This window comes from Crinia signifera, chromosome 7 (assembly GCF_055691185.1).
Source record: "Crinia signifera chromosome 7, ASM5569118v1, whole genome shotgun sequence".
NCBI classification, from domain to species: Eukaryota; Metazoa; Chordata; class Amphibia; order Anura; family Myobatrachidae; genus Crinia; species Crinia signifera.
Genome location: NC_139223.1, coordinates 192,124,177 through 192,142,711, shown reverse-complemented (window position 1 = coordinate 192,142,711; position 18,535 = coordinate 192,124,177). Strand labels below are relative to the sequence as shown.

General features: G+C 43.6%; 1 protein-coding gene across 1 annotated transcript; it reads right to left on the bottom strand.

The window, feature by feature from the left end:
* Window positions 1-382: 382 nt before the first annotated feature.
* Window positions 383-17,752, bottom strand: LOC146021321 (intelectin-1-like). Its single transcript, XM_083155114.1, has 5 exons — window positions 17,653-17,752; window positions 17,509-17,575; window positions 9,127-9,270; window positions 831-1,078; window positions 383-553 (listed from the first exon to the last, which is right to left on the bottom strand). Exons 1-5 carry the CDS (start codon window positions 17,653-17,655, stop codon window positions 383-385), a joined length of 633 nt encoding a protein of 210 aa, XP_083011240.1. The 5' UTR covers window positions 17,656-17,752.
* Window positions 17,753-18,535: the final 783 nt, after the last annotated feature.

Here is an 18,535-nt window from a genome sequence, read left to right as displayed (position 1 = left end):
GATGATAGGGTCCCCAAAAGTGGAAAGTAAACTTGTCTAGGACGGGTCCCCTAGAGATCCCCCATCTTACAGTACCCAGAAAGTAGAACATGGTAGTGTTGGATGTCCTAAGGCAGGTCTGGCCAACCTGTGGCTCTCCAGCTGTTGTGGAACTACAAGTTCTAGCATGCCTTGCTATTGTTTTACTATAAGGGAATGCTAAAACTGTAGCAAGGCATGATGGGATTTGTAGTTTTACCACATCTGGATGCCACAGGTTGGCCTGGCCGAAAGAAATCACATTTTTTTTTAAAGAAAGGAGATACTGTATACTGTCTGTATCTACATCTGTCGCTATAGTGTTATATTGATTAGTCTTGTAAAATAAATATATACTTCTGATTCATACTTTACCTTGTACAGATTCAAGAGGTTTCCACCTTCCATCAGGCAAAAAGCCATTATCTGTGCGATATCGGAGAATGGCGGAATCCCTCCATTTGGATAGTGGTGTCTTGTTTGGAACATGCCATATCCCCACATCATTAGCCGATATATCGTAATAACCAGGGTTCTGACCATATAGGAGAAATAATATTAGTAAGTAGCTGTAGGCTGGACGGCACTCTGTAGGCTTACAATAAATTGACAATGAATCAAATTTCATTGTATAACGTTTCAGGCTACAATACCCTTTATCAAGACAAGCAAAAAGAGAAATAATATTGATACGTAACGTGTCAGAGAAACATTTATACCTCCAGATAACAGGGTAACCACCTCACCTACCGCAATAGACGCTGAATGGGATATAAAATAGCAGGAATCCTGACACGAATGGTCCTTCTTACCTTGTAGTCATCACTGGTGGCCCCATCAGGTGACCCAAATGTGTTATAGTTTGCCCAGTTGCCGTCTCCTTCCAGGTTATTTATGTTGTTCCCCTGTTGGCTGGACCAGCGATCTCCAGTAGTGCACTTCCCAAGTAAAAAGTTTTCATGGACGCTGGCCACCAAAGTCCAACCTCCTCCACCGGTGGTCATGTCACAGAAGGTTTCATAAGAAATCCCATCATCAGTGGTAAGAGTGTAGATTCCATCTGTATTAAAAGAACAAAAATATTCAAATAAAGTGAATTGTGTGTGCGGATAGAGACTTTTTTTCTTTACAATATATCTATATACTGCCAGAACTTTATAAACTACAGTATATATACACCTATGCAACAAAATAACAGCTCTTTGGTAGAGATGAGCTTGGAGAGAGATCAAGCACCAATCAGCTCCTAATGGACATTTTTAAACACAGCCCGAAAAGAATCAATCAGCATGACATAAGTTGATTGGTTAGTACCAAGGTTGTAGCTACCATAGGTGCAGGGAGAGCAGCTGCTATGGGGCCCAGAGGGGAGAGGGGCCACTTTCACATATACATGTGTTCTGTACAAAGGAATAGCTACCATAGGTGCAGCTGCTTTATAGTCCCAGAGCTGCAGCTGTTATGGGACCCTGGGGTAGATTTATTAAGCTTGGTGAAGTGATAAACTGTCTGGTTTTTATCACCGGCCAATCAGCTCTTACCTGTCATTTCTCAAACCAAGCCTGTAGCTTTACAGGTAGCAGCTGATTGGACGGTGATAAAAAACAGACAGTTTATCACTTCACCGAGCTTAATAAATCTACCCCCCCCCCCCCCCCCAGAGCTAAGACAGGCCACCTTCCATGTCACAGATGCATGTGTCAAATACATAAACCATCATTGGGTGATACTTAAGGGTCCTCACAAACATTTGCATTGGGTCCTACAGTATATCTAGATATATCCCTTCTCATTAGAATTTAGTATGAAATTATCTGGAGGGCATTAAAATGTGACATAATATAATCTAGGGCACTGTAATGCAACACAAAATGATGTCGAGGCACTAAAGTGTGGCATAATATTGATTAAGGCTCTGTATTGTGGCATAATAGGAACTGGGGATAATGTATGTCATAGTGGGCCAAGTGATAGAGGGTGATAAAGGACCAGCCAATAGGCTCCAGTCATTTTTCAAACTGTCTGTAGCATGACAGAAGATGATTGGCTGTTGTTATCAACCTCTACTTTATTCACTTGTTAAGGCTTAATACATTTGTCCTAATGTGAATTGGGTACTGTGTTGCATAATGTGCACTGGCAGCCCTACAGTGTAACATTGTATGAATCATACCTTGCTATGGTTCTTAAAATAAACTAAGGCAGAGCTATGGGGCATAACATTAACTAAGGCACTACTGTGGTCTAGAAAATTAACTAGGGCACTATTATGGGGAATAACATTATTAACTGCTGTGGAAAGGGGTCTCTTTAGAAGCATTGGGAAAGGGGCCGTGTGTGTGTGTGTGTGTGTTTTCCTTTGGGGACAAATGTGATTGTTTTTTTTTTTGGTGTGGACAAATTGAGTTTGTTTATTCAGTTTATGTGTACTGGTGGTGTTCGTTCGTACAGAGTTGCATTACAGATTTGGATTAACAGTAAACTGCTAGTCAGGCACTATTTTTTATATAGAAAATAGTCTACTACAACCATAATGTTGTATCTTGGCATACCTTTCTTTATTTCTTTTTTAAATAAATAATTTTATTGTGTTTTACAGTGGAAAACATCATAACATACAGAGCAGAAAATACATTGTCAGGAACGTATTAACATATAATCAGGTATTTCAAAAAATACGTGAGGAGAAAAATTATTGATGAAATCGAACGGAGAAGCATCATTAAGAGACATTTCAAACTATGTATTATTCCGTTGTCAGCAGTTTGTTTTGTCTAATAAAGGTCAGTTTAACTGTTCTATGTTCCAGTGTCTCTTTTTAGACTCGGTTTCCTAGTTATTATGAATAAGCAAGGTAGCTGACCCAACGTCAACATTCTGAATAAAAAAAATATAGATCTAGACACTTCTCCGTGGACTATTGTAGCATTCCAACAAAGCATTATAACACTTGGGTACTTATGTAGTATCTGGGCGCCCGATTTTGAAATCGGGTCCATCGCATCGCATACGACCATATCGCATGATGGACCCGATTTTTCCATAGGATTCAATGTTAAAATGGACCGAGTCCATTTTAACATGGAATTCAAATGGGAAAAAGGGGTCCTTTTCATACCCCTACTATCCAAGTGGGCATGGAGTTGGATATAAACCTGGGGCTCGCTACGCTTCGGGCTCGGTGGCTCGCTACAGGTTTATATCCAACTCCATGCCCACTTGGATAGTAGGGGTATGAAAAGGACCCCTTTTTCCCCATTGAATTCCATGTTAAAATGGACTCAGTCCATTTTAACATTGAATCCTATGGAAAAAAAATCGGGTCATCGCATGCGATATGGTCGTATGCGATATTGCATCTGATTGTATGCCTTAAGTTAAGGCATACAATCACAAAATCGGGCGCCCAGATACTACATAAGTACCAACACTTGTAATCATAAAACAAGAAAAAGGGGGGGGGGGGGGGGGGACAAAAGACAGAACCACTTACTTCAATACATTTTATATATCTCCTTCTGTGTACCGTGTCAATACAAATGCAATTTTGACCTGAAACAGTCAATTACATCATGCGTAGGTAACAAGACTCCACACATTAGACGGTATATAAAACAGTGTTAAGCTGAAATCTGGTCGGAGAAGGAACCAGGTAGTGGATTCAAATACTTTTTTTGTATTCGTCCCTGGTCCTGTTGATCAAGACTAAGAATGTACAACTCCCACTTTTTATAAAAGCGAGGAGCTCCTCTAGGTCTGCCCTCAAGGCATGTCGTTCGTAAAATAGTGTACTCAAGATGGCTTTCCTTAACTCCATGATGGAAGGGGAACTTCTGTGTATCCAGTGTGTAAGGATTAGCTTTTTGCTAATTGTTAAGATATTGGTCAAGACTGGTAAAGTCTGTGGTTTCTTAGGACCAAGGTCCCACACTTGAAAATATAAAAATAGGCATGCAGCCGGGTGCTTCTGGAGTTTCAGGGCGTAAGTACTATTTATAAAATTAATCACCTTATCACAAAAGAATCTGATTTTCCTGCACTCCCAGTTATGGTAGTAGGAGGCATTGGATTTTTGGCATATGTAGCAAGATCCAGTGTCACTGAGGACAAAATGTGCCCTCTTCACTGGCGCCATGTATGCCCTATTTAGGAATTTTATGTGAGTCTCCTGTAAAGCAGCCAACTGCAAGTAGCTCATGGTAAATGGGAACTTTTTAAAAAGACCAGCCGGCGCAGGGAGATCAGGGATATCCACCTGGTATGGAGTTTCTGATGTTGAGATTCTTTCCCTGCTGCAATAAGATCCGAGTACAAATATCTAATCAGGTATCAGTTTAAGTGGGGAATGTAGGAGGGCAGCTTGGGAGTATGGGTGGAATAGCTGTTTTTCAAGGGAGGGGAGGTATATTCTGATCTGATTGTAAACCAGTCTATGATATATCTAAAGTGCGCTGCTTGAGAGAATGCTTGTATGTCAGGCATGCCAAATCCCCCATCAGTCTTATTGAGTTTTAGTCAGTTGTATGGTATACAGGCCTTTTTCCCCGCCCAGGTAAATTTAAGAAATAGTGACCTAAATCTTTGTAAGTCTATATTGTGGAGCTGCAGTGGCAACATCTGCAAGAGGTAGGATAATTTAGGGAAGGCTATAGCCTTAATCACTGCCACTCTGCCCGTCAAAGCGTCAGACAAATCCATCCATCCAGTCAACAGCTTATCAATCGATGTATAGGAAGGGGGAATATTTGCATTGTAGAGGTCATTTAGTTTTTTAGGAATCAAGACTCCCAGATATGTAAGTGTGTGTGAACAGACAGTAAACTGTGAAGTGAAAGAGGATGAATTGAAAGATATAGAGGAGGCAGACAGGGGCAGTAGGCAGGATTCATCATAGTTTACCCGAAAACCTGAAAAATGTGAGAAGTGCAGCAAAATCTGTTGTATGGCAGGGATCGAGACGTGAGGATTAGATATAAAAGTATATCGTCTGCAAATAAGCTTAATTTGACCTCGGAGGTGTTCACTCGTATTCCAGTAAAGACCTGCGAGGCTCTCAAGGTTATCACCAGGGGCTCTACTGCTAGAGCGAACAGCAGAGGCGACAAAGGGCACCTCTGTCTAGTTCCTCTGAACAGTGATTTTGGGCTGGACAAATAAGTATTCATCAGGATTTGGGATGATGATCCTGAATATAGTAGTTTAATGGTACGGATGAAGTCCACCGGGAGGCCCAAACCTCTCAATAGTGTAAAATAGGTGATCCCATGTGACCAGATCAAAAGCCTTCTCGGCATCTAGTGAAAGTAGTGCTTAAGGCCCAGGACTCCCAGTAGACTCCACCCATTGCATAACCGTCAAGGCCTTACGTACATTAAGGACGGAATGGCGTCCCAAACGAAGCCCGTTTGGTCAGAGTGAACCAGGGAGGGAAGTTTAAATTTAAGTCTGTCTGCCAGGATTTTAGTGAAGATCTTGTAATCTGTATTTAAAAGGGAGATAGGTCGGTAGGAACCAGGGAGGAGAGGGTCTCTACCAGGTTTGTGGATAATTTTAAGAATGGCCAAATTAAAATGTAACGGGGGAGAGGTGCCTTGTAGTATTGAGTTATAGAGGGCAGACAGGGGTTTAGTTAGTTTGGGAGCAAGAAGTTTACACTATTCATTTGAGAGGCCATCCGGGCCTGGGGGATTTGCCTAATTTAAGTGACTTTATCGTGGCCAAGACCTCCTCCTCAGTTATGGGCATCAGCAGAGAACTTGAGGAGTCTGCGTCTAGTGTGGGATGGGAGAGGGACTCCCAGAAGGTCTCCCTTTGCTGATCATTGTTAAGGGGTGGGGAGTAGAGTGCCTCGTAGAAGTTACAGAGCGTGTCAGTAATCTGTGGCCCAATATGGACCACTGTGCCGTCTGCCCTCTGGAGGCCACGCAACAAATTAGTTAGCAGTCGACTAGACCTATTCCCAGATTTGTGAAATCTGGCCTGTCACAAAAAATATGATTTTAGATTCTAGTTGTGATAATAAAGCATCAAAAAGGTTTTTTTGCTCATTATATTTAGCTTTATTGGCCAATGTGGGGGAATTTTGGAATGCCTAATAAGCCTCAGTCAGTCCAGCCTGGGCCTTAAGATTTAATCTCTGGGAGTCTTTTTTATGTTTTGAGGTATAAGAGATAATATTACCCCGTAGTACTGGTTTGGACGCCTGCCAGAATAAAAGTGGGGATTCGTTCTCTGTCTGGAGATTGTTATGCTTATAGTCCATCCAGGACGCTTCCAGCATATTACGAAAGGATTGAGTGTCTGTCAGCTGGGATGGGAATCTCCACTGTCGAATCTGACCTTTATATACAGATGTCGCCAAAGCCACCCAACTTACCCCATGATCTGACAAAGTAATGGGTTCCAGTGCAGTTTCCATGACCTTAGGGAACAACGAAGAGGACATAAGAACGTAATCAATTCTAGAGAGGGAGCCATGTGTATTCCCTCTCGATGGGGTGGCATGCCCTCCACACGTCTATTAAATGTAGCTGGTTAAGGAGGTATTTAATACCATACTTTGGGTTGGAACGCCTAGTGGAAGTCGTGTCATTTCGGTCTAGGATAGTAGATGCCGTAAGTTTAACGTCACCTGCCAAAACTATATTTTGATGAGCGTAAGTGAGTCATTTAGTGGCTATGGTTATGAAAAACTGACTTTATTGGCATTTGACGCATACGCCAGGATATATCGGGTCTTATGGATAGTTATATTGACTATACAGAAACGTCCCTCGGGGTCAGTTTGAAGAGAGTGGGTCGTGACGGGGATGTGTCTTCTAATCAGTGTAACCACCCCTCTAGCCTTTGAATTATATGGGGCAGATGATAAGACCGACCATCCCAAAGTATTTAATTTTAGGATTTCTGCGGGAACCAAATGGGCCTCCTGTATAAATGCGATGTCTAAGCCTAACTTAAATAAATATAGAAGTATTTTTTTACGCTTATCAGGGGAATGAAAACCCCCCACACTGCTTCCCGCCTCTGTGTCCGGTGTCAAGACTCAGAGATCAGGTAAAACTGTTCAGGGGGAGCAGCCTGTGGGGTCCTGTTATTATATACAGGGGGAGCAGCCTGGAGGTGCATATATAATAATGTAATGGGGGGGGGGGGCTGTTCCTGATCACGTTTCTCTGCTGTGCTGCTAGATTCTTAAAGATATACTAACTCATCTATCCAATGCACATAAACTATCTTTATAGATAGTACACAAATATTAAAAATGAGCTGCAAAAGCGTGTATCTGTGGGCAAAACACAAAGATATCTGCACAAGAACCAACCAAAAATGAGTACTGGTTTACTCACCACGCTTCGGGATGGCGTTGATAGTGGGGGTGGCATTAACAATGGGGGTGCATTATCACCCATCAGGGTGGCTGTACAATTAAAAATCAGGTCTGGGGGTGCATTTAACATACTAATCACCCATCAGGGTGACTGTACCAAAAAAAAAAAAAATGGGGTACTTGTGTATTATCACGGCGCCCCCGATATTGATCGCACTATTTTTTGATCGCGTCGCATGCCATACACCCGATTCAATGCGATTTTATACGATGAAAAATTGTATAAGCACCCTAATGGGTGCTTACAATGTTAAATGCACCCCCACGCCACCCCCCACTATAAACGTGAACTCGAAGCGTGGCGAGCGCAGCGAGACCGGCGGTACGCGTCCTCCGACCTTTTCATACCCCCACTATCCACGTTGGCGTGGAGTTGACTTTACAAAGTGTGGCGAGCCCCGCATAACTTCAGGTATACACGTCCGCTCGCCACGCTTCGGGCTCGGTGGCTCGCCACACTTTATAAGATAAACTCCACGCCGACGTGGATAGTGGGGGTATGAAAAGGTCAGAGGACGCGTCGCTCCCCACGCTTCGGGTTCACGGTTATAGTGGGGGGGGTGGATTTAACATTGTAAGCACCCATTAGGGTGCTTATAGAAGTTATCGCATCCCATTGCATTGTATGCCATATACAATGACATACAATTTTTAAATTGTATAACATTGGTGAACATCGTGCAATATCGCATACCAAATGGTCTGCAATGCGATGGGCGCCGTGATGCTAGACAAGTACCAAAATCGGGTCTGATCGCATCGCATGCGATGCGACCCGATATGATAGACCCGATGCCATAAGATAAAGTCGGTGGCGCCGTGCTAGGAAACAAGTACCCAAAAATGTTATTGTACAGTAGGTGGTGTTTCTGCACAGAAACATATAAAATACAATTACAGATTTGGATACACACACAAAAAAAGTGTATTAGAATGTGATGGGCGCTCTTTAGTTGCTGAATGTGGTGGCATACAGAGACAATGAATCGCTCATTTGCTGTCGGATGATCTGAATCTAGCATAGGGTTGGTGCAAGTTTCAATGGTGTAACTGATGGTAAAGACACACAAAGCAAGATTGCAGCACCTGTAGACACTGAAGGTGGGTGTCTCAGTCGTTGCACAAATGTTCCCTCCTTTAGCACCAGCATAAGCATAACTACATAGATGGGCCCGACTAAAGGATCCAGGTGCCCTAGGCTAATACACATGTAGCTCCCCTTGTAATGCTGCCAAACACACGTGTATGGGCGCTCAGGGACTCGCCAGTCATACTGCCCATGTGCATGTAATGAAGGTTATACAACTGGCATGTATGATCTAAAGCTTGTGGTGTGTGAAGGAGACTTTGGCTTTAGGCTGCCCAGCTGGCGCTGTAGCACAAAGTACATAAAGTAATGGTTCCATCAGTCACCTTAAGAACTTTAACCATCACAGTACATCAGGACGGGTGATAGCTGGCAAGCATGGAATAAATTAGTGCATTAATTTTATTCCCTAGCTGTCACCTGCAACACCCCCCCCCCCCCCCCCTCCCCGCAGTCCTGGCGCCCTATTTATTGGTTATTAAGGCCCTGTTTGCAGATACATTTGAAGCAAAAGATTCAAGGAAGGCTGTGACTGCATCAAAGTCACTCTGGTACCTATGAGGAGGAAGTATCCCACCCCCTTCATCATACCCCGGTTTTCCCTCTCAATCTGCCCCTGCACATTACTCACCTTTGGCACCACAGTGAGCCTGCTTGATTTCTTTGCAGCTCCGATACTTATTAATGTTTGATTTGCTGAAACAATCAGAATCCTCATTCCAGCAGGCCAGTAGATTGAGGATGCTCAGCTTCTTCTCATGAAGGGCGGGGTTATCTAATAATATATAATAAATGTTAGATGTTACAGAAAGTTGGGGAGCAAGGCTCCGGCCTTCATGACTGGTTGTAAAAGACTGAAATCACATATAAAAAGGACCAGGATGTACTTCTAAAGGGATTCCCAACAGTATGTGGATGTATGGCCCTACACATGAATCATTTTTATTAAGATTAAATATTTCCTAAAACCCCTAAAAACTGAACATTTCCTACAACAGTCTGTACTACTCCCTTCAGAGAATAGATATTTTGTGGGTACCATTTAATGAAGCGGCCAGTTGAGGACCTGTGAAGCATCTATTTCTCAAACAAAAGACTCTAATGTACTTGTATTATTGCTCAGTTGTTCACCGGGGTCTCCCACTTCTCTTTCTGCTCTGATTAGAGCCTGTTTGTGCTGTTCACTGAAGGGAGTAGTACACACTGTTGTAGCAAATGTTTCGTTTCTTGGCAATTTCTCGCATGGAATAGCCTTTATTTCTAAGAACAAGAATAGCCTTTTTGAATTTCACATGAGTTCTCCTTTTCTGGACATTTTGAGAGTATAATCCAACCCACAATGATACTCAACTAGCTTAAAGGAATAACAAGCAAACCCATTTTCAGCTATGCTAACATAATTGCACAAGGGTTTTCTAATCATCCAATGGTCTTCTAAGTTCTAACACAATGAACCATTAGAACACTGGAATGATGGTTTCTAGAAATGTGCCTCTATACACCTATATAGATATTCCTTTAAAAGTCAGACATTTGCAGCTAGTATAGTCATTTATCACATTAACATTGTATAGAGTGTATTTCTATTTAATTCAATGTTAACTTCATTGAAAAAAAAAGTGCTTTTATTTAAAAAACAAGTGACCTCAAACTTTTGAACGGTAGTGTAAGCCAGTGGTGTCAAACTCAGGGACCTCCAGCTGTTGTGGAACTACACATCCCTGCATGTTTTAGCAATCCATTATATAACACCTGTGGTAGGGCATGCTGGGAAGTGTAGTTTCACAACAGTTGGAGGGCCATGAGTTTGACACCACTGGAGTAAGCAAAGTTATTGAAGTAAAATAATTTGGACAAACTGTAATTCTCATCTAGTAGAAATGTACACCTCATGATCATCCTGGGGCTAGGTCCATAGGAATGACCATGATCACTGCAGGCTAGAGTACCGTTTGAGCTGTTGACAAATCTGTATTTTCCACAAAACTCTACATGAACCCCACACTGTAACTTTTGAGGTATTGTTTTGCCCCTGTATGACCGCCACGCATTGATAACTTTATACCAATCTTTTGGGGAATGCATTGATAACTTTATACCAATCTTTTGGGGAATGAATTGGCCAATCTGGGATTACAACATACTGGATTTTCAGGATCTCCTGACCCGGGCATCAGCAGAATGGGGAATTACCCCAATAGCTGTTTGATGTATGGGCCCCATTATCTTGAACCTCTCATACTTCATTTGGGGGTTGAGTCTTTATTTTAGCACCTCCAATTCTTTGGAACTCGCTTCCTTAAGCAGTAAACTCCAGACACCTTCAAGTACAGGCTCAAGACTTATCTTTTTAATCAGGTATTTCATTAGTGACAGTAGTTTGAAACAGATTACTCTTTTCTGTAGCCTATCAATACTTTAGCCATACTTGCGTGCTCTCCCGGAATGGCCAAGAGGCTCCCGAAAAACAGGGATAAAATTGGAGAGAAAGAAAAGCATACTTACCTACCCACCCGGAATTGCTGGGAGGCTCAAAATCAGGTCAGCCTACTGGTCCCCCGGGAAGGTGTGCAAGTCCCCTGCAATCCCGCCAGCCTCCCACAATCCCCCCTTGGCAGGGGGTCCACAGGGACTTGATGCTGCGAATCACATCATTGTGGCCCCGCCCCACTGTGCAATGCCTGCACCCACGTTTCACAGTGGGGGCATGGCCACACCCCTAAACAAGGCTCGGTTTTTGAGCACTGCCTCCTGTCTCCCCCCCCTTTCACACAAAAGTGTAGCTACGGTGGAGCTCAAGCTCCAGGCGACGTCCCCTCGCATTGCGCCATGAAAGGGCTCACCCTCCCACCGCAGATCGGATCTGTGTTACCGATCTGTAGTGCTGCACTCCTGGTCCCCTCTGACCTGTCCTGTCATGACTGCCGCGGTGCCAACGCCGCTGTACAGCAATACCTTTGTGCTGCCATGTAGCGCTGACACAGGCTGTAGCCGGGCTCGGTAGCAGCACGTTATCACAGTGCGGTATGTGTGTGCCTGTGTACAGCAGCACCCGCCTCCTCCCTCTCTTCCTCCGAGTCGGATAGCAGTGTGAGTGGAGGAGGGGACGCTGCTGCTGCACATAATACACATGGCGGCCGGCGGGAGCTGATAACAAGCAGCCTGCCTCCTGCTCACCATGATCTGTACGGTACTTGCGGAAAACGGCTCCGTGCAAACGCTGTGACATTCCCCGCCGGTGAACAAGACACCCGGAATATTATCACGCATCAGACAGCTGGTCAATGAGGTGCAGGGTGCTGTAGCCCACAGGGTCACCTGGAGGAGATTGAAAGCTGGGCCACTACATGAAAGCTGGGCCACTACAAAAAACAGTGTTGGTACTTGTAGGACTAAGAAGACCCCAGGAGCACTGCTGGCAGACATGGGGCACCTGGCTGTGTGGGTGCTGGGTGTCCTCCTGGGTGGGGGGTTGCACGCCTCCTACTCTTCCAAACTCAACATCCCCAAACTCCTGCTGCTTTTCACCCGGGGGACCCGGATCAACTTTATATTGGAGGTGACAGAGGGGTGCTACAAGTGGTGAGTGACCCTCTTCCTACCCCCCCTCCCCCCATGGGTGCAAATTAACCCACCTCCAACACCCACCTGTGTGGTCCTCTTATTGCTGCTTCATTCATTTATTTTGTCCACCTAATTTGACACCATGGTTCCATAGATGTGTCAGCATGCACCGTGACTAGTATTGTGCCAAACAGATCGGTATAGTGCCACAGACTGATGGGTGAAGGAGGGATGAAGGCTGCCACCATAGGGAGCCGGGTACAGGAGGACAGATCTGTGAAACCTGTGCAGGTATGTGGGGAGAGATGGGGAGCCCAGGACCTGAAAAACTAGAGGCCTGTGAGGAAGCCTGAAACTCTGAGGAGAACCAGGTCCCTGCACAGCACTGACGGATTATAGTCTGTTACTGACCCCCTCCCCATCCCATTCTCAGTGTCCCAGTGTCTCCCCTAACCAACCAGCCCACTACACCCATTTCACCACCCCTGCAACTAGAAACCACCAACTTGCCTGTCACAGTAATACCCCCCTCCCATCCTGCCTAGAGTCCCCTATTCCCTCAGTGTCCTCCATTCTAGCCTAGCGTTCCCCACCATCTCACCGACTGCCCTAGCCCAGTATCCCCTTCATCCCTCGCACAATTCCTCTCCCTGCCACACTGTGCTTCTCCATCCTACACTGCATCTACCCACTATTGTGTGTGTGTGTAGGAGGGGGGTGAAGGGTGCAGCAGGCTGAATTGTATTAAGAAACCTTGCACCTTATGTGTAATGGGCATTACAGCATGTGGCGTTATGTGTAATGGGTATTACAACATTCGCCCCGTTAAAATGTTCAATGTGAATTATGGTGTGTGGTATAAGGTTAGGCTGCGCCCCCTTTTAGCTGTGCAAGAGCCCCTCTTACTACAAATTGGGGGGGTGCAAAACATGCCTTTGCTCCGGGCACCTAGCTACACCACTGCTTTCACAGCACGCATGCCGGTGATATAGGGACATATTCATTATTATGTGAGCCAGCCCCCAGAAATAAAGAATCCTTTAGAAAACCTTCAGAATATGTATTTGCCCTGATGTATCATTCCTGATTGCTGGGACAGTGACTCTGACGGGAGCTCATCCCGGTCATCAGCGAGAAGTAGACTGATCGCATTATGATCATTTTACTGTACTTCCTGTGTTGAGTTTTAGGAATCATATATCTCTTATCCCAATAATAGTTATTGAGATATTATTATCTTGTATTGATATAATAACATAATATATACACACATATTTGACATCTGCAATTATATTCTAATAGACTTTACAATACAATATGCAGAGTACTTTTCACAAGAGTTCAAGTCTGATATTTACAGGCAACACAAACCATTACAGAATACATTAACACAGTAATTGATGTGTGTGTATGTGTATAATATATATATATATATATATATATATATATATATATATATATATATATATATATATATATATATACACACACACACCTCCTTGCTTATATTACATAAAACATTAAACAATTGACAGACTTAGACTGCTACGACACTGACATAAATTATACCGTCCGCCTCTCACTCCAGCCCATTCCTTGGTTCATCTCGCTTCTGATGTCTTCTCTCACTGCCTCACATCTCTCTGGATAGGGTGAGTGTGTCAGTCTACCTACCTCTTTCTTTTCTTATATCACAAATTAGTCCCTTTGAAGTACCCCAGTTTAAACGGTTGTATCCTGTCCCGCAGTATAACTGGACAATAGCTAGTTTGCATTTGCTAAACATATACAGTCTGTGCTAACTAGTATATGCTTAAATACCCTTTTGTCTTATTGTTCTGTTCAGGGCCGGCGCTTCCCACTCAGCAGAGGATGCAAAGCAGGTAGGCACCGTGCAGGAGAGGCGCTGTCCCTGCTGTGCATCCTCTGCTGTCCTCCGTGCCTGCCGGCTGCTGCTGCTGCGCCTGTCACACTTCATCACAGGCAGCAGCGCCGGAGGCACAGAGATCCCTCCTAGCTCATTATCAGCAGGGTCCGAAAGGGGGCGGAGCTACACTGGCGGAGGGGGCATGGCTACATGGGGCAGAAGGGGCGGAGCTACAAGGGAGCAAGGCTGAATGAAGACACCAGGAAACAGGAGAGGATGAGCTGCCAGTGCCACCATTGTAAAGTGTGAGTGTACTAATGTCGGTAACTAATGTGGGCACTTGTATAGGCAGCACTACTAATGTCAGCAACTGGTGTGGGCACATGTGTAGGCAGCACTACTAATGTCGGCAACTGGTGTGTGGGCACATGTGTATGCAGCACTACTAATTTCAGCAACTGGTGTGGGCACGTTTGTAGGCAGCGCTGCTAATGTCAGCAACTGGTGTGGGCACGTCTATATGCAGCGCTACTAATGTCGGCAACTGGTGTGGGCACGTGTGTAGGCAGCGGTACTACTGTCGGCAACTGGTGTGGGCACGTGTAGAGGCAGCACTACTAATGTCGGCAACTGGTGTGGGCATGTGTACAGGCAGCGCTACTAATGTCGGCAACTGGTGTGGGCATATGGTTACACAGTGCTACTACTGTCGGCAACTGGTGTGGGCACTACGTATAAGCAGAGGCACTACTGTCAGCATCTGGAGTGGGTATATGGTTACGCAGTGCTACTAATGTCGGCAACTGGTGTGGGTATGTGTATAAGCAGAGGTACTACTGTCAGCATCTGGAGTGGGTATATGGTTACGCAGCGCTACTACTGTCGGCAACTCATGTGGGCACTACTTGTAAGCAGAGCAACTACTTTTCGCAACTGGTGTGGGTGTTATGAATAAGCAACGCTACAAATGTGGGCATATGCAGGAGTACTCGGGGCATTATGTGTAGCATAATGTGTGTCAATGTCATATGGGCATTATAGTGCATGGCATATTATGTAAGGGGAATTACAGTGTGTGGCATAATGTGTAATGGGCATTATGGTGTTCTGCATACTGTGCAAGGGGCATCATGATGTGTGGCATTACGAATAATGTGCATTACTGTGTGTGGTTACTATAATGTGTTATGGGCTTTGAGGTGTGAAGCATAATGTGTTATGGGGATTATGGTGTTATTGGTACTTTTATGTGACCACGCCAATTCCCCATGAAGCCACGCTGCTACAATTTTGCGCGCGCTGTCCCTATTTTTTCACACATGGCACCAAAATGGCTAGTTACGGCACCTGAATAAGATTGTGCTACTGTGTAGTGTAATTTGGAGTGGGAGCATTATTGTGTGGCCACACCCCTCCCTTTGTAAAGTTTGGTTGGGCACAAATTTATAGTTTGCAGGAGGGCGCCGAACCCCCTAGCACCGGCCCTGGTTCTGTTATTTGCATCCTGGGGTGGTAAGTACATTACTTTGTTTATACTTGGTTAATAAGGATGTATGGACCTGGGGGAATCAACATATCTCTATCTGCTAATTAGCATGCCTTAGATATTTTGTCTCCTAAATTAATTCAGTTGCATTTGATATGTTACAAAGTGGTCATTCATATTATTTAGTAAAACACAAGCTATACTACAATGTCTAAACATTAAACTATGATATCCTAATTATTAAGCTATTCCTACTTTTATATATACACATACATAATATATACACTATGGTTAAAATCACATTACATTAAAGATGGTATAAAATAATATCTATATTTCTATGCAAGCCACTTGCCTATATGGTAACACCTGCTGTGCCGAAATCACAGGCGAGGTCAGATCCCTCACCCAAAATATCATGTGAAGGTAGCCCATATGACATTAGATGTGGCTGATGCTGGAAAAGTAGGGACTGCATTGTTACATTTTGGGGATACTTAGGGGTAAATTTACACAGATGTGAGTCACTCAAGATGGGATGTTGCTATGGGCAAACATCTATGGGATACAATCTATTATCTTCAATAGAACTCCAATTTTAGGAAAATTTACCCCTTATTTATTTATAGTTTCTTATATAGCGCATACATATTCCACAGCGCTTTACAGAGTATAGTTATTAGCAAAAACACATAACGAATTACAGCACAAGACAGTTTAGGACAAGTACATGGTTAATACGGATAGTTGCATCAGGGGACAGGACACTGAAGCAATCATCAGGGTGGCAGAGGTTTATATATTCTAAGAAAGGCACATGAGGAGAGAGGGCCCTGCTCGTGAGAGCTTACATTCTAAAAAGGGAGGGTTAGACAGACAGGGGTGACACAGAAGGGAAAGAGGTGAGCATAAACAGTAGGTTAGGATGAGAGATGGTCGGGTTTTATGCAGGAGGGTGGAAAGAGGTCAGCTTAGTCCTTGATATTTTAAGTCTGAAAATGAGCTGGGTCATCCAAGAGTAGACAGCAGAGAGACAGTTGGAGATATGAGAGAGGATAGAGGGAGAGCGGTCAGGAAAGGAGCGGTAGATTTCAGTGTTATCAGCATAGATGTGATCGTGGAAGTCGAGTGAGCAAATAAGCTCACCCATAGAGGACGTATAGAGATAGAGAAGAAGAGGGCCAAGAATAAAATTTTGGGGGACACCTAAAATCAATGGAAGAGCAGGACAGGAGAAGTCATTAGAGGTACAGCTGGGCATTTACAAAACTGACAGTGCAAATACAATTATTAACATTGATAGTAAAAGTTGTTTGCAGATGTAAAAATGATGATATTATGGTTGAGTAGCCAGATTAAGCAGCCAGAGGTAGTATGTCGTGAGAATAAATTGAACTCACTCAAAGCAGTCTTTGGTTTTCTCGAGTTGTTGCTTCTGTCCTTCTGTTTCACTTCAGTGTAACGCCAGTATAACGCCACAGTTATATTTTTATTATGCCGCACTTTAAAAATGATGCACTCAGCTAACCCATGCACACAGCCTATGTAATGATCTTTAAATGCATCTGCACTCATTAATTGGACTCACCCCACCCAATCCCAACCCCCCCCCCCCCTACTACAATGAATGGTAATAAAAGTTGCCTACATAAACATCCATGTATTCCAAAATAGCATGTGTCATTAAGAGTTATAAGATATTCCTCCCTTCACATAGGCAACTGAGATTTGCTTTTTAACTTGCAAAATTAAGTGTGTCAAAAACACATTTCTGATATCTAAAGCAGTGTGCAGAATGATCAATTACCAAAGCTTTTAAATACATCCAGCACCTGAGGTGTAATCATCTGCAGCCCAGCCAGACCAAGTATGTAGAATGCTGGTTACCTATGACAATATCATATCAATCTAGGACAGAGGGTAGAATCATCTGCAGCCCAGCCAGACCAAGTATGTAGAACCCCTTAATATTTGCTGGTACCAAGATGAGAACGTTACAATTTAGGGATCAATACAATGTAGAAACATCTTCATATCTGACAGACAGAATAACAGATTATGCGCTATATATGTAAATATTAATAGAATTGACTTACCACACGAGTCCCGAGCAGTGACTAGGCCGGCCAGCATGGCCACCAGCAGAATGTACACGGACACCTCCTATAGCAGAACATTTATTAATACATGTATAATACAGATATAAGTGTTCCATCACTCAGCAGTAAGTAGACTCTTACCATTCCTTTACTCGCTGTCCTGGGGAATGATGCTGTGGAATCACATTCCCTTTTATGCTGTAGTGTAGAACCGCCCACATTCCTCTTCCAAATGTCCAAATCTCTGGCCACACATCAGACCAACTTTCCTCCAACCATCCAACTAGTTGGTTGGATGGAATAAAAACCTGGTACTGGATGGGAGCAAATGTAATTTGTAATTAAGTCATTTGTTTCCCAAATCTGAAAATGGACAACAACTGTCACTCAGACAATGTACTATAGTTGGACCTATTTGATTTAAAAATTTCCCTGAATGTTTTTGTCCATTCTCCTGAGTTTGTGAGCAAATAGCTTATTGGCATTTGCTTCCATACAGTACCAGATTTTCAGTCCAACCAACCAACTAGTTGGATGGTTGGAGGAAAGTTGGTCTGATGTGTGGCCAGCAAGGTTGGATAATAATGGGCAAATATCAGTTAGTACATTATCCATTCATCTCATGGGGAAATCCTGTTCGCTAATCCGGTGTTGCTTTTGAGCAAATAGGCAAAGCACTCTCTTTATATTGTAATTTTTATTGTAATAAATGGCGCAAGTAACGATATGTGAAACTATTAACACTTAGGGACCCAGAAATTAGGCAGATTGATCAGTTTCTTGGTTTTAGTGAAGGGGTTAATTCCCTCCGGGAGTTGAGTTAATACTTAACCTTTAATAATGAAAAAAAAAAAAAAGAAAAGGTTTAACACATATAAACACATATATATTTCTTAGACAGACAGATAGATATATACATACGGGAAGCGGTCATCTATTAGAATGAACTTAGGTCTACAGTCATTAGGTCGACCCCACTAGGTCGACTGGCAGGAAGGTCGACCTGACTTAAGGTCGACATGGG